General features: G+C 37.1%; 1 protein-coding gene across 1 annotated transcript in view; it reads right to left on the bottom strand.

The window, feature by feature from the left end:
* Positions 1-17,314: 17,314 nt before the first annotated feature.
* LOC145255525 (uncharacterized) overlaps positions 17,315-27,222 on the bottom strand; it is a 152,787-nt gene continuing 142,879 nt past the window's right edge. Inside the window, exon 3 of the mRNA XM_080113985.1 lies at positions 17,315-19,417. Coding sequence (XP_079970111.1) covers positions 19,263-19,417 — 155 coding nt within the window. The 3' untranslated portion in view covers positions 17,315-19,262. The remainder of the gene's footprint in view (positions 19,418-27,222) is intronic.

Here is a 27,222-nt window from a genome sequence, read left to right as displayed (position 1 = left end):
GTGAACGTGTCTGTTTATGTGTCTGTCTGTTGGTCTGTCTGTCTGTGTACATTTCCCTATGCAATAACTCTGTCAATTTTAAGTCTACAGACTCGAAATTTGATATACAGGGTACTGACACTTGGGAAAATCTTTGTAATCGGTTTTCGGCCAGAAATTTGGCTGTTAAGGGGTCAAAGTTCAACGATTTTACCTTTGAGAATTCTACCAAACTCCTCCGACAATGTTGGGTCTAAACACTTGAAATTTTAGATATAGGTTCCTTGGACATGGATCTAAGTTAATAACTTGATTTGAGCCCAGAACAATAAATGTTAAGGGGTCATAATAGGGGTCAAAGTTAAAAGAAATTTACTGCTTCGGTCTCTACCAAATTATTCAGACAATTTCTGGTATAAACATTTGAAATTTTACATAAAGGATATTCAGAGATAGGGCAAGCTTTTTAATTGGTTTGGGTCGCAAATTTTTAGTTACCAATATATAAATGTATGTATGTATGTTTGCATGTCTGTCTAAAACAACAGAGGCGACGGATTTTTACAAGATCAGTATTGTTTTAAAGTTCGACCTTTCAGACAACAAATATCGAAAAATTGGCTAAAAACATTAATATCTTCACCTTCAACTGGGCATTTTTCTACGGGGGGGGGTCGCTTTTTTCGCCGATATTTTCGAAAGTCATCCTCTCCTTTCGATTGTCTAGCCTTAATTAAAATCTACGTTACTTCCGGTTTGGCGGTGGTCGTAACAGCAAAGACGTCAGGTTTTTTCCCATTCTTTTCCTCCTTTGCGATACGGGTTCGAGCCTGCCTTCCTACTACTACTTTTTTTTTTTTTTTGCTCAACATACACCTCCAAACACCCGGGCAATTCCGGGCACTCATGCTAGTAAATAAATAAAAACAAACCCAACACACACGACAGGTAAAAACAAGTGGTCATGAGTTGCGGTATTTGTACAAATCCCAAACCGAAGAAGCGACCAAAATGGAAGATCTCCCAGCGATCACGACGACAGTGATGGCGAGTTCAATTAAATTAATTTAATTAATTTGCTTTTAACTATTCATCTTTAAATCAATTTAAATAAATTAATATGTAAAGAAAAAACTACATGTCTGACAAAGAACAATACCTTGGTTTCGATCCTCTGTTAAAAACGTTCATATAGAGGAGGGGGGAACAAAAACAAAAAAAAATATTTTAAGGACGCTTGGTCTCTTTGATCTTGATGATGATGATGATGATGATGATGATGATGATGATGATGATGATGATGATGAACAACAGAAATAAACATAAGTAAAAATATAGTCAGGGACCCGAACCTTGGATTAACCACTATGGAGGCCGCCCTATCAGCAGGTGCAAAATACTGGGGCTGCTGTATTGCCATTTGGTGAATGGACTCTGAACCATGCAGTAGTTTCGAGTGAGGTCTCTCGATGCCACACTAGTGGGTAATTGTTACGGCTTTACCTTATCATGGCTCAAAAAAAAAATCTTCCTCTCCTTTTCTCTCTTACCTTCCCTCTCTGTCCTGCTCTAACCAAGTCTGTCGACCTGCTCCACAAATCCCAATCCTCAACATAAAATACCTCCAGAAAAATAACACGTGGAAACCTAGAACCCCATCCTCCAACGTAGACCCTTACTACCATGTCTCCTTCTCTAACATCAGGGGTCTACGTTCCAACCTTCCATAGGTTGAAACCCAATTACAGGAGACGAAATCAGACATATTCTTCCTAAGTGAAACTAGTATTAGGCCGACCGCTTCCCTTGACGAATTCATAATTAAAGGATACTCTAACTTAACATCTAAATCTGACCCCCAAGATCGCCATGGACATGGAATATGTGCCTACATTAAAGATGGCTTTCCGCGTTGTAGGGATATCTCCAGAGAAGACTCTAATTTACCTTTTATGTGCTTCCAGGTTGCACTTGCTTACACCACTGCATTTATATTTGCTCTCTATCGCCCCCACAACAGTGGAGTTACTATCCTTAAAAGCATATCTGAAAAAATTAACCACATCCTGTCTGCTCATCCTTCAGCTAACATCCACATTTGTGGCGATTTCAATGTCCACAATGTGGAATGGCTGACCCACTCTAATAAGATAGATGATGAGGGAGGTTCTGTCATAATTTTGCCATTACCTATGACCTCACCCAGATTGTCCACAAACCCACCCGAGTACCCAATACTTCCGGTCAGTATGCTAGCCTTCTAGACCTTTTTCTCACAACTTCCCCTGAGCTATGTTCAAGTTCTGTTCTGTCTCCTCTGGGATCTTCCGACCACGCGGTTGTATCAGTTAAGATAAAAACAAAATGCAATAAGTCTTCAGATGTACCTCTCCACCGTACTGTATATCAATACTCTACCGCTGACTGGGATAGCTTCCGTACCCTTATATCCGATCTACCACTGCATTCCATGTTTAAAAAAGATGTATTCTCCATAGTATCAGACCTGACCGAATGGCTAATTGTAGGCATAGACCGATTCATACCATCCAAAAAATTCCAACAAAAACCTAACAGGCATCCATGGTTCTCCCCAGAATGTGCTGCTGCCATCGCGCACAGAAATCACTTTTTCCATAGCTACCAACATAATAGATGTACTGAGACTAAAGCTGCCTTACGGACTGCCAGCAACCACTGCAAAAGAGTAATAAAAAATGCAAGACAGCTATATGCTCAGTCCGTTTAATCCAAAGTAGCTGAGCAGCGGCTTGGTTCCCACCAGTTTTGGCAAATAGCAAACAGGATCTTGAGCAGAAGCATGCGTTCTATCCTAACCATCATCAATGGACTTGAGGTCATCTCGTCAGCATCAGATAAGGCCAAACTATTTGCCAAGAACTTTGCAGCTAATTCTACCCTATGCAACGAAGGCCATCAACTCCCTGTATTTCCTCCTATAACGGACAACACACTCTGCAACATACAAATATCTGTGCGTGATGTCGACAAGCTAATCAAGAACCTTGATTCCAGTAAAGCAACTGGCATTTCAATCATTGTGCTGAAAAAAACTTCAACTAGAACTAGCCCCCATACTTACAAAACTGTTTAAGCGTTGCCTTAAAGAGAAGTGCTTCCCCACACCCTAGAAAGCCTCATCAGTATGCCCTGTATTTAAGAACTCAGGTGATAAGTCCTCTCCCTCTCAGTACAGACCAATAAGTCTCCTGTGTGTCATGAGTAAGCTTCTGGAATCCATATTAAATAGAAAAGTATTCAACCACCTCAGCAGAAATAACCTTTTTAGTGACACGCAATATGGTTTCCGTTCTACAGCAGATGTGCTAACTGTTATATCTCATAGGATTAGCGAATCTCTTGACAAAGGCTTCCTTTCTAGGGCAATTGCTCTTGACATATCAAAGACCTTCGGTAAGGTATGGCATAAGGGCCTACTTCAGAAGATTTCCAGCTACAGTATAACTGAAAATTGTTTCTTGATCATTAAATCATTTCTCTCTGATAGGCTCATAAGAGTAGTAGTTGATGGGCAGAAATCAGAGGCCATCAATATTAATTCTGGAGTCCCTCGGGGGTCCATCCTAGGCCCAACTCTCTTCCTGATCTACATCAATGATCTCCCAAAACACATACTTAAATCATTCGTTGACATCTATGCTAATGACACGACCATCTATGGCAACACATCAAAGGCCGTAAATGACAAAGTTCTCTCAGATTCTCTCTCCTCTGATCTTGAGCACATGGTACAGTGGGGGAGGAGGTGGCTGGTTACTTTTAATGCATCTAAAACCAAGCTCCTATCTTTACATCATCAACGCTCTGATCCCCATCTGGCATTAATTGATATAGGTGGCTCTCGTCTAGGGGAAGCTCCATGTTTTGGTAAGCTTCTGGGCTTGACCTTTACCCCTGACCAGAAATAGAATATGTACATTAAGTCAGTTGCCAAGATCGCTGGAAAAATGGTAGGATCCTTCTACCGCTCCAGAAGATATCTCACTACTGATGCAATTCTCTATCTGTATAAAAGCCAAGTACGTCCAAGGATGGAGTACTGCTGCCACATCTGGGCAGGAGCTGCTAAAAACAGCCTATCCTGCCTTGACAGAGTACAAAATAGGCTTCGTGGCCTAGTAAGTGATGCCCTTTTCTCTTCCCTGCAACCTCTCTCCCACAGGAGAGACGTTGCGAGCCTGTCTTTGTTTTATCGTTACTACCATGGCAGGTGCTCATCTGAACTCCAATCTCTGGCCCCCCCTCGCCAATCTTTCACGATAAATACCCGCCTAGCTGAAACCACTGTCAAAAATTTTCCCCACTCCTTATTTGTGCCAAAATCAAAACGTAAATTCCATGAAGAAAGCTTCTTTCTTAGAAGTGCACGCCTGTGGAACTCTGTTTCGGTTGCCTTTTTCCCACTTGACTACAACCTGGATGTCTTCAAGTTCAATGTAAAAAATTCCTGATGAACCGCCTCCTTAAGTAAGACACTTTATCAAATCTTCAACACTAACGTACTGTACACACAATAACCCTTATCCCCGAGTGGCTTCCGAGACTTGGTAAGTGGTAACTACTTTGTAAAAAAAAAATAATATTACATATCCAACAGAAACGATACGTCCAATTGGCAGACCTTGGTCGCAATCCTCTGTTAAAAATATATATATATATATATATATATATATATACACATGCACATACTTATACACACATGCACATATATATGCATACATATACACATACATACATACATATATACATATACACACACACATATATATATATACATATATAAATATACATGCATACACGTATTCCTTAATGATCATACATACATACATACATTTAAACAGACAAATGAGATTTATATTATAGATGTCGAGCCCTCTGTCCATAATGATCTAATGATTATAACACTGTGATTTGCGCATGCGAGCTTAAGTGACTGACTTTCATTTCAACTTTAAAGTGCTCAACAATAAGAACTGAGTTCTTAAAAAGGCTGACATAATTATTACTATAATAATTTTTAAATACCTTCAGATACTATTGTTTCATCCTTTTGGGAATCATTAGTGCTAGGAGTCACGATTACAGCTAGTCGGGAGAATAGAACCTGGCCAAAAAGCCATCTCTGACTCCATTAGCAAGAAACAAACCTTACAGCCAATATTAACTGCGAGTTGAAATTTAAACATTTATTATTAAATGTCGAGACGTCCGTCCATAATGATCTAATGATTATAGCATCATGATCTGTGCATACGAACTTAAGTGACCGACTTTCATTTTATCTTTAAAGTGCTCAACAATAAGACCCCCATTCTTACTGACTGTGCTGACAAAAGAAGAACTCTCTCCTATGCCTTCCGGAAGCGAATTACTTCCCTTACCGGAAGCGAATTATTTCCCTTTAGTTTTTATCCAATGTATGAAATGTAGAACACGTGGACTCGCTTCTCCGCGTTGTTCTTAGTGAAATAAAGCTTACTTTAAGCTCACTCAGTTCTCCTGTCCTATTTATCACAATTTATTTCACTAAAGAACTATGGAGAAGTACCTGAAACCCGAACGCCTTGATTTGGAAGCCACAAAGACGGACGCAGCCGATATATGGCGACACTGGAAGAGGTTGTTTGTTATATTTATCGAGGCGGTTAGTGGTCCACAACTGACAGACGAGTTAAAACTCAATTTATTAATCAACCTGGTGTCTCCAGCGATTTATAAACACATTTCTGACGTTAATGACTACCAGACAGCTATGAACACCCTAGAAGAAGTTTTTGTTCAACCTAAAAACAGCATCTTCTGTCGTCATTTACTGGCAACTCGTCGTCAACAAAGAAACGAAAGCGTGGACCAGTATTTACAGTCCTTAAAAGAACTTGCTAAGGATTGTGACTTTCAGGCTGTGTCGGCGATACAAGCGAGGGATGAATACATCAGGGATGCATTCATAAACAGAATCGAGTCATCCCACATCAGACAGAGGCTCCTGGAGAACAAGAAACTTGACCTGCATACTGCGTTCGACCAGGCTCTCACGCTCGAGACAGCTCAAAAACAGCTGTCATCGTACGCTCAGTCGGACTCCTTGACTGCGTCGATATCTGCAGTCGGAACAGAAGAAGACGACAACCAGTCTAGATGTGAGGAGCAACCCACAGTAGCGTCACTCTCAGGGCAGAAATGCTTCTTCTGTGGAAACCCAAGGCATGACCGGGCGAGGTGCACCGCCAGAAATTCTTTTTGCAAAAACTGTAAGAAGAAAGGGCATTTCGCTCGTGTCTGCAGATCGCCAACGGCTGCTGCTGCTGCTGCTATAAACTATGGTGAGTCTCTTCTTGCTTCGTCAGTTCCTTCTCTTAACTTTTTGGAGAGTCTCTCTCGTTCGTCCTTATGGGGAAAAATCAAAGGTGAACCCATGAGGATACTCATCGATACTGGGAGCTCAGAAAATTTTATCCATCCTGACAAAGTTAAGGTACTCAGGTTAACGGTCCTGCCAAGTTCCGAGAAGATTTTGATGGCTAGCAGTTCTCATTCGTCCTCTACTCTCGGTCATTGTGTTGTATCTCTGGGTCTGAATGGAAGGGAGTACGATAATGTCAAGTTATCGATTATGGCCAACCTGTGCAGTGATGTAATTCTTGGACATACATTTCTGAACCAACACTCGTCGGTAGAAATACCTTTTGGAGGACCCCTCCCCCCTCTCACTGTTTGTGGGCTTACCGCCATTAAAAATGTCCCTTACCCGTCTCTCTTTACAAACTTAACCCCAGACTGTCGCCCAATTGCGGTTAAATCCAGAAGACATACCCTACCAGTTGCCAAATTTATTAAATCGGAAATAACCCGCATGCTAAAGGAAGGTATTATAGAGCCCTCTCAATCTCCATGGCGAGCCCAAACGCTCGTAGTGACTCCTGAGAATCACAAGAAGAGACTTGTTGTGGATTACTCTCAAACGATAAACTGTTTCACTCTCCTAGATGCCTATCCTCTTCCTCGAATGGAGGACATGGTAAATGAGATTGCCACTTATCAAGTGTTTAGCACTCTTGATCTAACTAGTGCTTATCATCAAGTTGCAATCAAGCCGGAAGAACGAAAATACACAGCCTTCGAAGCTTCTTGATCCCTGTACCAGTTTCGGCGAATTCCGTTTGGAGTAACCAATGGAGTAGCTAGCTTCCAACGAGTAATCGACGATATCATCAAACGGGAAGACCTCCGAGGAACCTTCGCCTACATCGACAATGTTACAGTTTGTGGAGAAAATCAGGCAGATCATGATGCTAATTTAAAATGTTTTATGAAGGCTGTAGAGAAATATGGACTGACACTGAATGAAAGCAAGTGTCACTACTCTCTTATTTCAATAGACTTGCTCGGCTATACAATAAGCAAAGGTTCGGTAAAACCAGACACTGACAGGCTTAAAGGGTTGATGGACTTGCCTGTCCCTCAGGATTCTCCTTCTCTTCGACGAGCTATGGGAATGTTCTCCCACTATTCAAAGTGGATATTTAACTTCTCTGAGAAACTACATCCCCTAACTAAGATTACCAACTTTCCCCTCTCTAAGGAACAAACTGACGCCTTTAGGGACCTAAAGAAAGATATTGCTAAATCCTCTCTAGTAGCCATAGACTCCTCTCTTCCCCTTGAGGTTGAAACTGATGCCTCGGAACATGCCATCGCTGCCTCTCTGACCCAGAACTCTCGGCCAGTGGCCTTCTTTTCCAGAACATTAACCTCCGCCGAGCAAAAGCACTCCTCAGTGAAAAAGAAGGCCTATGCAATTGCGGAGGCGATCCGAAAATGGCGACATTTACTGCTCGGGAAGCATTTTAAGCTAACCACTGACCAAAAGTCTGTCTCTTTTATGTTCGACCCTAAAGGAAAGAGCAAAATAAAAAATGAAAAGATAACAAGATGGAAGTTAGAACTTGCCTGTTTTAGCTATGATATTGCCTATCGACCAGGGAAACAAAATGTTACTGCAGACACTCTGTCTCGAATTTGTTCTTCCGCCACCTCCGCTAACAAATTACACTCATTACACACAGACTTATGCCATCAGGGGGTAACCAGGATGCTACATTTCATCAAAACCAAAAATCTGCCGTACTCTGTGAAGGAGGTGAGAGCTGTTTCGAAGACTTGCCGGGTATGTTCTGAAGTAAAACCTAGGTTCTTTAAGTTGGCACCTCAGATTCTCATTAAAGCAAGTCAACCATTCGAAAGAATAAGCGTGGACTTCAAGGGGCCGTTACCCTCAAATTCTCGCAACCGGTACCTTCTGACATTGGTTGACGAATACTCTCGTTTCCCCTTCGCTTTCCCCTGTGCCGACATCTCAGCTGCTACTGTCCGAAAACACCTAATTAGCTTATTCTCCATGTTCGGAAATCCTTCCTTTGTACATTCTGATCGTGGAACAGCCTTCATGTCAGACGAACTAAGAGAATTCTTACTTTCTCGTGGCATTGCTACTAGCAGAACAACTGCCTTCAATCCTCAAGGTAATGGACAAGTGGAAAGATATAACGGTATTATCTGGCAAACAGTGAGTCTAGCTCTATGCTCAAGAAATCTCCATGTTACAAATTGGGAAAGTGTGCTAGATGTAGCCCTCCACAGCATCCGCTCATTGCTTTCCACCTCTACGAACAGCATTCCTCATGAACGTCTCTTTAATTTCCAAAGGAAATCAGCCACTGGGAATTCTATGCCCACCTGGCTAACAAATGCTAAATCTGTTCTTTTAAAGCGACATGTACGCAGGAGCAAATACGAGCCCCTAGTCGAGCCTGTAGACCTACTTGAAGTCAATCCTAGCTATGCTCATATCCGTTTCAATAACGGACGGGAGACGACAGTGTCCCTACGCCACTTATCTCCATTGGGTGATAGATCGAGCATTCTAGAGGCAGAAATAGATCCCGTGCCGGAGAACCAACAGCTACAGGACGTACCTCAGCAGCCCGATTCGGACCCCCTGCCACGAGTGCACGAAAACTCTCCCCTCGAGAATTCGGTTCCTACTTCTCCCCAATCAGACGATCCACAGAGATCATCGGAGGACAATGAGGTGCCGAATCTTCGACGCTCTACTAGAGTTCGTCGAAGCCCCCAATATTTAGCTGAAAACTATCTGCTTTGAACTTTTCTTTTCTCTTTTGCTTTGCAGCTTAAACAGAAACCCGCTCCTGCAGTTCCTGGTAACTCTACATCCTAAGATCATCATACGGCCTCGGATTCCTCTGAGTGGCGGAGAATGTGCTGACAAAAGAAGAACTCTCTCCTATGCCTTCTGGAAGCGAATTACTTCCCTTACCGGAAGCGAATTATTTCCCTTTAGTTTTTATCCTATGTATGAAATGTAGAACACGTGGACTCGCTTCTCCGCGTTGTTCTTAGTGAAATAAAGCTTACTTTAAGCTTACTCAGTTCTCCTGTCCTATTTATCACACTGGCATAATTATTACTATATATATATATATATATATATATATATATATATAGAGAGAGAGAGAGAAAGAGAGAGAGGCACACACACACACACACACACACACACACACATACGCACACACACACACACACACACACACACACAAATCCATGTGTATTTCTTTGATATATGTATGCATAAAAAGTTAATGTTAGAAATAAAAATATGTTTATATATTAAAAAAAAAATTAGTTGCCATATGGGAATACATAATATTTTTTTAAACAGAACTTTTGTGCACTACCTGCGACTTCAATGTGAAAAATGGTGAGGGGAGCAGGTGATAACATCAGCAAAATAGAGAGGTGTCTGAAGTGTACTTACACGGCACATGCATAATTCACTGATTAGTCTATCACCATTTTTTACCCAGGGAGTCATTATTTATTAAGGCCGAAAGGCCACTCGGGAATAAAACTCCTTCCAATTCTGACTGCTAAGGAAGTGGTACTCGTGCAATTTGTGTACAAGTCGTATCCAAGCATCCGCTTGGCTTTGCCTGGAACTTGATGAAATATAGCAGATTATGCCGAGCAAATCTTACAAACGCTACTAAAACAGAAAATGGCAAAATTTATTGGATATGTAGTACAATTAAAAAAATCAAAACAACTAAGAAATAAATGGAAAATGTAAAAAGAAAAGACACCACTCTACTATAATAATGTTTTATTTTTATCAAGAATAACTTTTAACCAGTTTTTTAAATATTTTTTATGCAAGAAAAATGAAACAAATTTTTTTTGCAATAAAAATTAATTAATAGAACATTTTTTTAAATGTTTTGTACAAGTCTTTGTACTAAATGACAACATATTTTTATTTCAATTTTTTGTGTGGGTGGAGATGAACAAACGTTTATTTCAGTTTTTCATTTTTCGGTTGAGGAGGAAACTGTTATAGGAGGGCAAGGTATTCCTTTGGGAATATTTTTGGTAGACTGTAGGGCAGCAACTGACGATGGCAAACAGGGCTAAGAAGAGGTAGTGGAAATGGAAGGAAGCTCCCAAATCGGGTAGCTTTCTGTGATGTGCTTTAGAAGACAAATGGATTATTTCTGAATTTTTGTCTCCACATAAACTCAAATAGCTGCCGAAAAGCTCCTGGTTGGTCTCACATTCTCGTTGTGTTGTTTGGCGTTCTTCTACATCTGCTCCACATGATTTGTAGGAGCCTTTGTGGTTGAATCTATGAATTGCTGGCTGCGATTCACTGTTAAGTAGTGAAATCCTTCTTCTCCCACTTTGCTGTATGCCTTCCAACAGTTTGATACGACCGTGGCTCCGGCACCCAGCAGAATATTTTCTTTTTATTATAGGAAGAAAAGTTGCAGCATTGCGATTTGGTACAGTGACCTTCTCGGTAGAGTCATAGCCACCAAAGACGCGGAGGGGTGTGACGAGTTTGCCAACGTTATGTTTTAGTCTGTTGAAGAGAGACTTATCTATCCCCACCGTATGCTTTATGCCATTGATCCGCCAGGGATTCCATAGGAAATAATTCCGGCAAATGTCTCACATTAAGTTCCTCCAATCTGCAACAGTAGGTCCAGTGCCCATCCTCACATTCTCTTATCTTGTGTGTCCACAGGTATATCATCTTTATAATTTGCCTGATTTTTAGGTGGGATTGTTCGAAAAACATGCGTTCACACCCAGGTCCAATTTTGGCATTGTGCGTTTGTGCACCTCCAGGCTCACTTTCCAAGGATACATTTCACGCCACAGGTCCTGCAAATCATTTCGTCTGCTAGTAACTTTTTTGTTGATAATAATCAACTACTTGTTTAGGCATCTCTAGGTGCTTGTTGTTGTGCTGTGTCTAATGTTCTTTTTTTTTCTACTCTTCCAATATTTATCCAAAAGTCGTCTCGTACTTTTGTGGCTTTTCACTGCGTAATTGCGTTCATTGCCACTTTCTGATTGGCTGATCTGTTTGATGCTTGACAATTTCTCTTAAACTCCAGGTAAATTGAATTAGACGCTTAGATACGTCCAGTTCATAAACTGCACTAGTATCAAGAAAGTATCAAAGAAATTTTAAAAGATGTGTGCATCTTTTTGAAAATGGTAGAGAGGTGGAAGAGGAAAAAGGAATTTGATTTTTAATATAAAACTTTTTGAAATGTGTATTGCTTTGGTATGAAAGAAGGAGGTTATCAATGAAATCAGGAATTGCATTTGCAATGTTATATTGTGATTGCTGGAAAAGATATTTACTCTAGTGAAAAGAGTATTAGCTGAAAACATTTTGCAGAGAAATCTTGATATATTATGCGAAACATATATAATGAACAAACTTATCAAGAACCTTGATGCCAACAAGGCAACTAGTCTCAACAAAATTCCTGTCATATTACTCAAGAAACAGCAACCCCACCAAAAAGCTTCTATCTTTACAAAGCTGCTCAATCGTTGTTTAAAGGGCAGATCAGCGAAGTCTTCCAGGATAATGAAAAACATTTTTCCTTTAATAAGTCTTCCCTTTCAGGTTTGGAGTGAAAGTCAGTTTGAGAACTTATCAAAGAAAGATGCTTCCTCGAAGAGAGATTCATTTCATCTGGCGTGAAGTGTTGGGATTAAAGGAGGAAAATCTTGATCTTAACACTCATTCTTTTATAGTTTCCTTTGTTCTCTGGTGGTTGGCACCTGGTTGAAACTCTGCAAAAAAAAAAAAAAAAAAAAAAAGATCCCGTAACTCCCACGCAAGTAACACCAAAATAACTGCTTTATATATATATATATATATTTTATAGTTTGATTTTTATGCCTCCACAATGTTCAGAGTCGCATCTACCTCGCTGTTTCCTCTGGAGTAGACAGTCTACACACTGTAGTTGATTACATTATTAGATCAACTGTCCGTCTCACTTCCGAATTATCGCTGAGTAGATCCCTCCATAACTGGCACTCTTCCCTGATTCTTTAAAAACTCTTTTTCAAACGCAACAAAACATCATTCCCGCTTACGTTTGTAATCGTTTGTTCATTGTTTAAACTATTTTCAATCAACGTGTCAACTTTGTTAACGTAAATATTTCCCATTATTTAGTTTGGTATTCTAAACATATTTTTGTCTTTTTGGTTCTTGTAACAATTTTTTTTTTTTGATTAACGAAATATTTACCATTATGTTATTGTTACAACATTTATTTTCCCTTGTAATTTCTAATTCTTCCAGTGATGCAAACTGCATAGGCTACTAGCCACGTATTCACTCTTCTCGCATCGCAGGGATTCAGTATGGAACAATTTTGCTTGTCTCTCTCTTTACTCTATTATTATATTCCTGGTATGTGTTCGATAGTAAAATTTTCCCTTCTTCTATATATATAGAAAAATAAATAAATAAAATAAACGGAACTTCCATAAACTAAATTTCTGAGCGTGTTCAAATTTAATGAAAACAAATATTTTTCAGCCGTCTTCTTGGATAATCAATTTCTCTTAAGTAATCTTCTGCTCATTGTGTGAGGTCCTATCATGGTGGTGGTCACCGTCCAACTGACGGTCTTTTTCACACTTATCTTCGAGTGGCCCTTTCTTGAGCCTTGATAAACGATGACTCATCAGTGAAATACGAAATGAATTAAATCGAACTAAATAGAATAAAATAGACTGCAATGAAATGTATGATAAAATGTAAATATTATAATTATAAAAATGTAAATACTTATAATTATAAAAATATAAAAAACAACTTTTAGTGCGTCAATATTTATTTCACGTTAAACAAACGAAAGAAAAGAAAAGGGTAAAGAAGAAAAAAGCAAAATTATGAAAAAAAATTGTCAAAGTGTTGACGAGAAAAAAAATTGTCAAAGTGTTGACGAGAAAAAAAATTGTCAAAGTGTTGACGAGAAAAAAAGCTATGACGTATGTCCCACATACGAAAGGAACAATCAGATTGCTACAGTTTTTGTGACGTTTTGCTTTTATATTTTAGTATGTTGTTGTTTTTTTTTCAATGTATTGACAAAATCTTACTTTATAGTTTTTATATTATTATATCTTATTTAAATAAATATTAATATAGTATTAATTAATTAATATCATATTTATTATATATATTTGTTGCTTCAAAAAAATTTAAATAAGAGACATATTCGTTCCATTTAAAAATATTTACATGACGTAACTTTTTTTCAGAAAAATTTGTGTGGCTATTATTAAACCAGACATCCATTGATTATTTTAAGGGAAATATTAATAAAAGAATTTAACATTATTATATCTTATTTAATATTATATATATATGTTATTTAATATTATCATATGTTATTTAATATTATATCTTATTTAATATTATTATATCTTATTTAATATTATATATATATGTTATTTAATATTATCATATGTTATTTAATATTATATCTTATTTAATATTATTATATCTTATTTAATATTATTATATCATTTAATATTATTATATCTTATTTAATCGATTAAAGAGAAACATTAAACAGTGTGTTTATTCTAACATTGATAATTTATTGTTCTTATAACAACAATTGTTGTTTTTTTATGTTCAAGTCACTTTACTCTTACATTATATTTACATGCCAAATGGCATGTAAAAGCACAAAAAAACAATATGGCGGTTCGATTATAATTATTTAATCTGTCCAGTTGACCAATTTTACAAACTTACTCTTTATATTCTTTTTATTTTAATGTAATTTCAAAATACATTCTAATTGTTACAATTTTAAAATAAGTAAATTTAGAAAAGTTACATTTGTTTTTTTTATTTTAAATATGTAGCCGACAATTATTTTGACAGTAAAAAAAATGGCATATTTGTTGCTTAAAAAAAATGGCATATTTGTTGCTTCCAAAAAATTTAAATAAGAGACGTATTCGTTCCATTTAAAAATATTTACATGGCGTAACTTTTTTTTCAGAAAAATTTGTGTGGCTATTATTAAACCAAACATCCATTGATTTTTTTTCAAGGGAAATATTAATAACAGAAAATTATAGAAGTAGAATTTCCACGGGGTTCCACTAGTCCAGCGTTTCTCAACTGAGGGTTCATGACCCCTTAAGAAGGGTACGGACCTTTCAGAGAGCCAGAAGAGAACACTGGAAAAATGGAATTCAAAATGCAGAAACTTGCAATGTATCGATAAGTTGTCAAGACTCCAGTCATGAAAACAAAATGAATCAATTCTTGCAATTAGTGACATTCAAAACAAGCTTGCCAGACTGTCTAATCAAATCAAAATCTTGACCTAATAAATCAAGGCTGGGTCCACATCTTCGTTTCCTTTCTTGGATGAGCATCTGCAAACACAGAGGATTGAACTTCCTATCAGCATCACTGGACATCTTAAAATTCTCTTCGCCAAGATCAAATCTTATTTTGATGAAGCACCACTGGATGTTCCATTGCACAGACACGTTTTAAACACCAAAATTGAACTGAAGATGAAGTGGAAGAGTTGGCCGAGTTGAAGGATTCAAAAGCACTGAAGCTGGTCTTCAATAACATAGAAGACGTCTCCATCTTCTGAGTGTCTGTTCAGGATGCGTATCCCCTACTCATCAAAAAGGCATCCGTAATTCTCATACAATTCGCTAGAACATACCTTTGCGGATGTTGATTTTCTGACCTGGCTACCATTAAAACGATGTCCAAAACCGTCTTGATGTTAGGAACGATATTCACTTTACTGTTTCGAGGGTAGAGCCAAACATATGAGGCCTCGTCACTCGAACTCAACAGTAAATGTGTCATTTTTAGCAAAATTTTCACTTTGATGATTTTAGAGTAACCGAATAAACAACATAACATCTGCATTTACTTTGTTGAAGTGTTGAAGCCACGAGATACTCGGTGAAGGGAGCCACAGGTCATCAAAGATTGAGAAACGCTGCGCTAGTTTATATTAATGACATGTATTGTATCCCTGTTTAAACATCTACATGCATAAAAAGGCATTCCTAAAGGAAGGGGGATAATTCATTACTTATTCAAACGAATACGAGCATCAGCAGCAACAAACTGAAGTATTAGTATTCTTTTTAATGAAAACAAAAAACGATAGCTATTTTTCTGAATGATTTCAATTTAAAAAATGTAAATAAGTTGGACATCAAAATTTCAACATGTTTACAAAAAATTTTCTCGACTAAAATATATATGTGCAATTTGTAGTTGTAAAATATGTGTATATTGCGATTTGTACATTCGCTAAGAAACACCAAGGATCAGCAGCTACAGTGGAGTATTAGTATTGTTTGTAAGCTATACTAAAACTGATTTTTCTAAGTAACAAGAAATTTAAAGTGTATTAAAACCTACAGAGAAACCCATAGGTATTCACTAGAAATAGAAGGCGAAACTTTATCCTTTATATATATATATATATATATATATATATATATATATATATATATATATATATATATATATTCAAGGCTTCCTTCAGTCTTGACAGACTATGGATACCCACTGTAAGGGTGCCTGCGCATGAAATTTGTGTGGCAAGAGTTGCGCAACCTCCAACCACGCCTCTCCTGAGTCAACATTGTTGCATACCAGTGGCAAGTTGAGGTACAAGACGACTGGAAACAATGCCGAGATGAGCAGAGAGCACATACAGCGCCTAGAATTCCCAAATGATCACCCATCTGGTATTAGCCAGGCTCAACGTTGCTTAACTTCGGTGATCTGACGAGAACCGTATATATATATATATATATATATATATATATATATATATATATATATGACAACAAGAGTATGAAATGAAGACACAAAACTATATATAGGTAGATATAGAATGGATCATTTATTGAATAATGAAATACAGGCAAAATTTGGGGGATAGAAGGGACTCTTTATACCAGGGCATTTCGAAGCCTATTGCTTCTCATCAGAAGAGTAGAGAAGGTGCTAGATAGCATGGGGGAGATGCGGCGTCTAGCGTAAGGCTCGCTAGGGATTAAAAAGATTAAGAGGGATTATAGAGTGTTGGGGGAAGCTTTAATGAATTCTAAATAAATAAGGAGAAGCTTATTATATATAGTATGATATATAAGATTATATATTGTCTTTAACATAGTATTGAGATTAAGGGGTATATGTATTATGGTTAAATAGGGGGTGTATTGTTGCTGTGTGGTAATTTATTTTAACGGTTTATGGGGTGTCTATTTTGTATGGAGTGGGTAATTTTTTATTAATTTTTTTTTTTTTGGGGGGGGGAGTGTTATGTAAGGTTGTAAAACTGAAAGGTAATATGCTGCAATATATTTATAAGTTTCTACTGTTATGATATATGGGGTATGATCATAAGGGTGCGGTCGGAGATTAGAGTGGCAATGACTATGAGTGCGTATAACTTGATGCAAAAGGTTAAGTATACATATTAATGTTAAAATGAGGGAGCAAAGAAACCATGGCTACTTATGAGAGTGGTAAAAATATACCAAATAATAGTAGGGTAATAATAATAGTAATGGCAATTATAATAATAGTAGTAATAATAAAGTTGGACATAAATTAGATGTAAAATTGAATATGAAAAAAAAAATTAATATTAAGAAAAATAAAATAAATAAAATAAAAATAAAGGCAAAATTACAAGTAAACATTAAAAATTAAATATAATGTTACCAATAGTTATGATAAAATTAAATTCAAAATTACTGTTAATAAACGTGAAGATGGAGATAATGGTAGCAATTATGGTAGCAATTACGCTATATATATATATATATATATATATATATATATATATATATATATATATATATATATATATATATATGTGTGTGTGTGTGTGTGTGTGTGTGTGTGTGTGTGTGTGTGTAAGAAGTTTAATGAAATTTATAAAGTCTACAAATAAATGGTTTCTTTCTACACATTTGACAAAAAAATGTAATAGGAAATATTTATTGGATTTACAGTAAATTTCTATTCTTGTAAATAATTATTAAAAGTAAACCTTGTTTGGTCGATAAGCACCTCCAAAAGTCACCACAGAATTAACCCCCCGGCCATATGTAAAACGATGTAACTTTATTATAAATTAATATTATTAATATAACTTTATTATAAATTAATATTATCAATATAACTTTTGTACCATTTAAAAGAAGAAGGACAAAATAAACTAGTAATAATTAAAAAAAATTTTTTCATCGTACGAAAATAATGAAATTGTGAGACGAAAATCGTGCGCTTTAAAATAACGTTCCCATGTAGTAAGCATTCCGAACGTGAAAACACACCAGTGTTTAATAAATCTAGCAAAAATCAACTAATAGTGAGATTTTCGTAAAATTTTCGATACTTATCCATTTTAGAATGAAAGTACATATAAAATGCAGTTTCCGTAAAGTATATGAGGGGAAATATTTTTTTTAGTGCGTGCCCCCACCCCTATTTTTTTTTTCGAAATTTGAACAAAATATATTTACATCGATCGAAAGTTCTATTTATTATGAAATATAAGCGTTCAAATAGGTAAAAAAATATTTATTTAAAAAAAATTTAATACACGTATTAAACAAAAACTTACCTTGAAGTTGCAATTAAAAAAATTATATAAATTTAATATTATTATATTTTCAATTGCGTTTTTTCTAATTAATATAATTAATATATTCAGTTGAATTGCCAAGAAAAAAAACTTCCTAAAAATTAATTACTTTTTAAATGATTAAAACGATTAAAATTCCATTATTTCAAAATGTTCCGTTACAACATAGATTTTTAATTAATTGTGTTTTAATTTTTTTTTAAATATTAAGTTTTAATATAAACACGACTCCCTTGCCCGCTATTTTATCGCCAAATTAAAACCGATTAAAAATATTATTGCACAAAAATTAACATTTGGTAAACCCACTACTTTGTCTCTTTTTACCAAACAAAAGTATGGAAGCCGGCAATTAACCAAATGAACACTCGTACATATTTAGTAAAACCGTATTTCATATTTAATATACAAATGTTTATAATATTATTAATCATTAAATTGTGTAAATCTTAAAACCTAACAAAATTATTACAAAGATTAATTATTAATTGCAGACAAAGGTTTTAAAAATCAAAGGTTTTAAAAATCATTAAGTCGCTTCTGCTTTTCCATAGTTCATATAGTTAACACAAGTCTGACGTCACGGGATCATGCGTTCCTTTCTCCACAATCGTTTGGCAGAGCCTATTGGTCGATGTCAATTTCCTATCAGTTCATTCCTATCCGTTTTATATGGATATGATTATTTTGTTTGTTTATTTTTATTGATTTATTCTGAATTATAATTGTATTTGTTTCTGGTGGAGTTTTTTTTTCTGTTTCACATTGGGTATGAGTGGATATACGTGTACATGTGTATGTATGTGCATATGCGTGTGTTCAGTGTGTATTATTGCATTTGGTGGAGAATACAGAATTTTCGCTTCCAAATGTATATTTGTCGCTTTTATCGTTTGTTTTTGTATTTTGTATCTTTAGTGTAAAAAATAATTAAATTAGGAAGTTAAGTTGAAAAGTACTTTATAGTCCACGTTCATGCAAACATTTGTATTTTTTTTGTAATTTGAAAGATACTAAGAAGTTGTTGTTATTATTATTATTATTATTATTATTATTATTATTATTATTAAAAATTAATAATTCCATTAAATCTGTAAAATTGTTAATTGATCAATGTGAATGCTTAGTTGGACACATCGACTGCAGGAATCATCGCAAGTCTCAACCTAAATCCATTCGTTAATACTGCTTTGGAGCAATTATACAATTATTATCATTATGGTGGCCAGCAGCAGCAGCAGCAGCAGCAGCAGTAGCATCACCGTAAGTGAAAGCAAATTTAATTCCCTCATTTTTAGAGGTTGTCAGCTGCTTCATCTTCTTTCGTTTTTCAACTGAAATAGAAAAGAACAAAAGTTAAATCTCAATCAAAAGTCGGACATTTTCTCATTAACGCCAGAGGTGTAAGTTCCGTTATAGAAGCGTTGATTTAATTTGAATAAATTAAAGTATGCATCAAGTACGCTTAAAAGCCAAATTACAACGCAAGTTTACGAAAATAAAAAAGATATTTTACTTGCTTGAAATTTATGTTTTAATTATATTTCGGAGTCAAACTCCATCCTCAGTATCTTGTTTCTTTTTTCTTCTTCTACTTTCTTGCCATGTTCTAAAGTTGGAGAAAGAAAAGTCAATAATAAATCTCGTAGTAGTTAATCTCGTGTCGCCAATGTTCCCGACATTTCAAAATACAACCGCTGAGAGACAAAGCGCAGATCTTTATTACTGACTTTTCTTTCTCCAACTTTAGAACATGGCAAGAAAGAAGAAGAAAAAAAGAAACAAGATACTGAGTTTGACTCCGAAATTAAAACATAAATTTCAAGCAAGTAAAATATATTTTTTTTATTTTCGTAACATCGTGTTGTAATTTGGCTTTCAAGCGCACTTGAGACGTATTTTATTTTATTAAAAAGGAAATAATTTGTTTATGAACAAACAAAGGAACTATTTTTAATGAATAAACAAAAGAAATATCAATATATGTGTGCAAGCCTTTTCTAGTCTCAATCAAAAACACATGTTCACATCTCAAGCAACTTTTCTTGTCATACACATATGCGCACACAAACATACGTGCATACGTACACACACGTACATATATTCACGTTCACATACATACACTCACATTCATGTGCATACACACATACACTAACGTCCACACATGTACGCACACATACGCGCACACATCGGCAACGTCACTTCCCTTTAAAGGAAATCCACACATGCGCAAAGGACACCGGAAACACAAAAGCAAGAGACCTAAGCTTTTTCCTTCTTTTCGATTCGGCTCCTGACCTGGGCGGTCGACGGACCAACTGCTCTCTTCGGGGCGCACCCGCGCGCTTCAAGTCTACTATGTGTGGAGCAAGAACCAACAGACAGTATGTACACCTTACACGCTTTCTCCATGACCTGGATTGACTTTCTCACTCTCTTTCTACAACAATAGACTTTCCCTCTCACCAGCTAACAGCGAGAGACGCACGCCAAACTAAACACGTGATGTACCCTTTCATTTAATTTGTTTCTTCTCGAAATAAATACTAGTTCGTTTATTTCAATTTTACACGTTCTTCGTTTCTTCCTCAATTCAATTCATTTTACCTATTTTGTACGACTGTGGGATATATATATATATAATATACCACCAGTTCGCTACAAACTGGTGACACCCGAACGTGAGATGAACACGCATTTCCTTCTATACCACAAGTCCCGCAACAAACTGGCGACTGACGTGAAACGAACACGCATTGTGACCCTACTTTTTTTAAATGAATTGTTTTGAGCGAGACGCACATTTTGTTTGATAAACAAAAAAACAAAAAAAAACGAACATTTCAACAAAAAAAAACAAGTGAACTACTACCGACAAGAATCTCAACAAACAACAATGACAACACCCCTCGTCAGACTCGGCTAAGATAAATAAACACGGGGCTGTCGACTTCATACCGAATATAAAGAAAAATTCGAGCTCGACAAACATAAAAAAAAGAAAAAAAAATTATCCTGCAACAAACGCAAGGAGCAAAATCACATGGAATGTGATGTACTGCCCACAGTAAGCCACTCAGGCGGCTCTTCATCTCCACTGATGATTCTATTGAATGCCTTGGCATAGTGATGACGAAGTGCGCTCAGTTTTTTCAGCCAGAAATTTGGTATTTCTATTCCTGGAGTCTTGATATTACTGCATTGAGTTACCTTCCTGCAGACAGCCTCCTTGGTAATTTTTAGAGCTGGCATCTTTTCTTTCTCCTTGGTCTCCTCTTTGATGGTATTTATCCAGTTGTTTTCTTGATGTACTTTAGTGTCCTCATAGAGTGGCCTCCAGAGGTTTTCAACTTCTTGTGTTGGTGGGGAGCTCACCTTTATTTCTTCTTTAACGAGGCTCCCATAGACAATTCTTGGGTTTGTTGCAAAAAGTTTATTTATCATTTTTGCTTCGAAGTTTTTGGTTTTATTTTTTATTTGTGCAGCTAAGGCTGCTGTGTGGGAAAGTCTATTGTTGTAGAGAGAGAGAGTGAGAAAGTCAATCCAGGCCATGGAGAGAGAAAGCGTGTAAGGTGTACGTACTGTCTGTTGGCTCTTGCCCCAGACATGGGACGTGAAGCGTGCGGGCGCGCCCCGAAGAGAACAGTTAGTCCGTCGACCACCCAGGTCGGGAGCCGAATCGAAAAGAAGGAAAAAGCTTAGGTCTCTTGCTTTTGTAGTTCCGGTGTCCTTTGCGCATGTGTGGATTTCCTTTAAAGGGAAGTGACGTTGCCCATGTGTGCGCGTATGTGTGCGTACGTGTGTACGTTAGCGTACACCAGCTCACAGCGAGAGACGCACGCCAAACTAAACACGAGAGACGCACGCCAAACTAAAAACATGATGTACCCTTTCATGTAATTTGTTTCTTCACGAAATAAATTCTAGTTCGATTATTTCAATTTAACACGTTCCTCGTTTCTTCCTCAATTCAATTCATTTTACCTATTTTGTAGGACTGGGGGATATATATATATAATATACCACCAGTCCGCTACACATACAATAAACATGTGAGCATGAAGCAGTTCTTTTTAACGGGTTTCACACAAAACATATAATTCAAAAAACACAATTTAACAGTAAACACAATTCTTTAAACAGTAATAAACAGTCATATTTTTTTTTTGTGCAAATATTGATTTATTTCAAATTCATTGACACCGTAGTGATTAGTCTCGAGCCCAATATGACATCTTAAGTTGTAACGCACCATTTACTCCCCGGATATAAAAGAATTGGTGCTTTCGCCAAGCAAACAATTCTATGACTGAACCAAAAGTTTAGTGAACTAAATAATTCAATGTCGGTCGCTTTCCATTCCCCGACTCTTACGATTCTTGTTTCTTATATAATAATCTATTTCTTTGTCCTGTAAACTCGAAATCACAATTGTATCATCTTTGCTGTTTCAACAAAATGAGGCCATTGTTTACCATTGCTTACTGTTGTTTACCATTGTTTACCGTTGTTTACTGTTGTTTACCATTGTTTACCGTTGTTTACCATTGTTTACCGTTGTTTACCGTTGTTTACTGATGTTTACTGTTGTTTACCGTTGTTTACCATTGTTTACCGTTGTTTACCATTGTTTACCGTTGTTTACCATTGTTTACCGTTGCTTACTGTTGTTTACCGTTGCTTACTGTTGTTTACCGTTGCTTACTGTTGTTTACCATTGCTTACTGTTGTTTACCATTGTTTACCATGGCTTACTGTTGTTTACCATTGTTTACTGTTGTTTACCATTGTTTACTGTTGTTTACCATTGTTTACCGTTGTTTACCATTGTTTACCGTTGTTTACCATTGTTTACCGTTGTTTACCATTGTTTACCGTTGCTTACTGTTGTTTACCGTTGCTTACTGTTGTTTACCGTTGCTTACTGTTGTTTACCATTGCTTACTGTTGTGTACCATTGTTTACCATGGCTTACTGTTGTTTACCATTGTTTACTGTTGTTTACCATTGTTTACTGTTGTTTACCATTGTTTACTGTTGTATTCATCTCGATTGTTATTTGTTTATAAATTCCATTCTTATCAAATATTTGTTATTCTAACATATTTAAGGCGTGCAAACTTCAAATTTATCTAGCATACTCGCCAGCCATCGCATGATTTGTTACAATTCTTGATTAATAACAATAACGTGTACATTTCTGTAAACGAATAATCTTTTTTCTTTTATCGTCCTGTCTAAAAAGATAATTTCACGAAAATAATCTTTTTATGAACACGTTTATTTTATTTTTTTAATCTCTGTTCGTTTGGTTAACGAAGTCAATCTGGTTTTGGAAAATAAAAGAAATTAGTTTCTTCCTCTTCTTTTTATTTTAAATATTAATAAAGCTGGATTGAATCACTAACTCCATCGTTCGTCCAATTTTGTAAACCTTCGACATAAGTAGCAATATGTCTTGTGGGTGAATAAAAGTTAAAAACAAAACAAAGAGGTATGCAAATGATTTACCGATTGGATTTAATGGTGTGCAACGTCGCAACGACGTAACACCTTCCAATATGCAAGTCTGTGTTTCTAATCAATTTTCCTTTGTCATCGATGAAGAGAAAATCATAGAGCGTGAAGATGCATTTATTATGATATCCTCGCGTGAATACGTTTTCATAGTTTCGACAAGCAATTAACCCAGATAAACAAAAACCACCCAAGAAGAAACGGAAACAATAAAATTAAAGGCAAAAACTGGTTTTATATAATAGAGGGCAACAATTCCGTTTGGAGTTTCCAAATTGTCACAATGCAAAATTTTAAGTGATAAAAAAAATCCTTGTAAACTTTTCTAATCGTTGAAAAAGAAGAATGATTTTCAGATCGCCAAGTTCACTGCGTCGAAGAAGCACACGTAACAAAAATCTGTCCCGTTCCTTGTTTTGACGTTACTGAAAATACGCTTTCTTCAACGGATACCAGATTTCAAAGTACACCGTGTGTCATTATCGAGGATGTCAATAGATTGAATAAGACATAACGACAGACCAGCTTCTATAAAAATGGCGTCTTTATTTACATCTCACAAACATGAGTACACCGGTAAGGGGGCGTAACTCCAGCCGGTGAAAACTCTTGTTCAGTCCCTCATGCAACATCTTCCCTTTTCTCAATAATAAAAACAGAAGATAAAGGCAAACAAAACAACAAAAAAAAAACACAACAAAAAGTCTAATAAGAATTAAAACAGTCTACAAAACACAGTGATCTAGGCATTCCTTGGGCTGACTACCCTCCTACCTAACAGGGATTATTCTGCCCTTTCACTTATGTTGTGAAATCCTTGAATCTCACAGGATCTCTTATTATTCTTCCTGACCGTGTTGTCCGCAACCTTTCCGGACTTGGTTTTGTTAGGGATGGGGTCGGGTTGAGGTTTTCTCTTATTTCACCTTCATATTGAGGTGGTTCTGAGTTACATATCTCTTCTGTACTCTGTCCTGTATTCTTGGGTAACTCGCTCTGCACTTCATATGGCTGGTGTATTCCTGATGTGAGTGGGGGTGTCTCTGCAGTTTTCTTCAAATCTACTCTATTCCGTCGATATACGTCCCCATCCACTTTTACATGGTATGATCGCTCATCCAGTCTTCTCCATACAACAGCTTTCCTCCACTCTTTTTGACTATTTATGTGTGGTTTCATCCGTACTACATCTCCAGGATACAATGGTTTAAGTGGTTTTACTTTGTGGTTGAAAGAATGTTCTTGCCTCCTGCGGTCTTGCTTCACTGATTTTCTCAGATTTTTGGGCAATTCTGGCTTGAGTAAATCCTCCCTGGTTGGGAGAAGTGTTTTTGTTCTCCTTGACATCAGCTTCTGAGCTGGTGATAAGAGACCTTTGGCTGGCGTATTCCTGTGATCCAACATTGCTAGGTATGGATCAGCCTTATCGTCCATCGCTTTCCGGAAAAGGTTCTTTGCCATCTTTACCGCAGATTCTACTTTGCCATTTGCCTTGCTATTGTATGGACTGACAGGTGTATGTGTAAAACACCACTTTTTTGCAAAGGTAGAAAATTCCTGGCTACTAAACTGAGGCCCATTATCAGTTACGACCTGATCTGGTATTCCATGTCGTGCAAAATGGTGTTTAAGTTTAGTTATCACTGTCTTTGCTTGTGTATTGAGAAGATGATCGATTTCCCAGAAGTTGCTCATGTAGTCAACTGTGCAGAGATAGTCTCTATCTGCAAACTTAAAGAGATCTACTCCCACTTTCGCCCAGGGTCTGTCAGGAACTTCATGGACCATTAATGGTTCTGCCGGGTTGGCCACTTCATATTTTCTACATGTGGGGCACTTTGACACATAGTCTTTGATGTCACTGTTCATATTTGGCCAATACAAGCATTCTCTTGCTCTTCTGCAACATCCTTCTACTCCCAGGTGTGTGGAATGCAGCTTTTCTTTCAACACCGCCCGCTGTGTCAGTGGAACCACTACCCGGTTTCCTCTGAAAATTAAACCATTTTGCACCGTCATTTCATTCCGCATGTTAAAATATGGTCTCACCTCTGGGTCAAGATGTATTTTTTCTTCTGGCCATCCTTCCAGAATTACTTGCTGTAACTGCTACATGCTTCTGTCTTCCTTCGTGGCTGAGCGCAGTTCAAGCAGCCTTCTCTCTGTTACAGGAATATATTCTGCTTCTTTGACATCATCTTCATCGTCCATATCTTCACTGCTCAATGCATAAATGTATGCTCTTGATAGCGTGTCTGCAAGGAACATTTTCTTACCTGGATGGTACAGAACTGTAGCATCGTAAGCCTGTAGTCGCATCAGCATGTTTTGAAGTCGTTTTGGGCATTTCACCAATTCTTTTTTCATAATCGCCTCCAGTGTCTTATGATCGGTTAGCACTGTTATCTGTCGACCAAACGTATATTGATGAAACCGTTCACATGCGTAGACTACTGCTAGTAGTTCCTTTTCAATCTGTGCATACCGAGTTTCTGTGTCGGTCAGTGCACGGCTGGTATAGGCTAGGGGTTGACTTTCTTGTAGTAGTGCAGCCCCCATGCCCTTCTCACTTGCATCGCATGGGATGACCAAAGATTTGTTGGGGTCATAGTACCTCAACACTGGTGCCTCACTCACTAACTCTTTAATTTTCACAAAAGCCTCTTCATGGATTTGGGACCATGTCCATGGCACATCTGCCTTCACTAAATTTCGAATTGGGGCCATCACATCAGATATGTGTGGTAGAAATTTTGCCAGGTAATTCACGAATCCAACCAATCGTTGCACTCCTTTCACATCTGTTGGACACGGCATCTCTTTTATGGCTCTTACCTTCCCAGGATCAGGAAGTAAACCATCACTGGTTATTATGTGTCCCAGGAAAGATATAGACGTTTGTCGTAAGTTCAATTTTCCAGCATTCAATCGCATCCCGCGATCACGACATCTCTGCAACAGTTTCCTGAGTTTTAGGTCATGATCAATTGTTGCTTCTTCCATCGTTTTACCCTTCCCAATCACCAGAAGATCATCCGCTTTGTTAACTACCCCCTCCAAATCGGACACATTGTTAAAAAGGGTCTTTTGAAATATCTCTGGAGCTGGAGAAATACCGAAAGGTAAAACCTTCCACCGGAACCTACCGTATGGTGTAGCAAATGTTGTTAAGCGACTGCTGACTTCGTCTAATTTTACATGCCAGAATCCATCTCGTAGATCCAGGGTAGAATATACCTTGCTGTCAGCCAGTTCTGGTAGTAAATCGTCCAGTGTAGGTAACTGAAAATGTTCCCTCTTCAGAGCCTTATTCAGTGGTCTTGGGTCTATACATATCCGCAGGCTTCCATTTTTCTTAGTTACCAGTGCTAACACACTTACCCATGGTGTTGGGTCGCTCACTGGTTCAATAACATTCTTCTTAACCAGTTTTTCCAACTCGACTTTTAGCTTGTCTTTAAGTGCCACTGGTATACTCCGTGTGGATCTGCAACATTTGGTGTTACTCCTGGATCTACCTGCAAATGTACCTCTCCTGGTAATTGACCCAATTCTTCCTTGAATACATCTCTGAAGTCATTGATAATGCTGTCCGAGTACTGGGTGCTGGATTCATTCATTT

This window comes from Euprymna scolopes, chromosome 31 (genome assembly GCF_053919585.1).
Source record: "Euprymna scolopes isolate OS-2025 chromosome 31, ASM5391958v1, whole genome shotgun sequence".
NCBI classification, from domain to species: domain Eukaryota; kingdom Metazoa; phylum Mollusca; class Cephalopoda; order Sepiida; family Sepiolidae; genus Euprymna; species Euprymna scolopes.
Note: the sequence above shows the minus strand (reverse complement) of the source record. Positions and strands in the feature narration are given on the sequence as shown.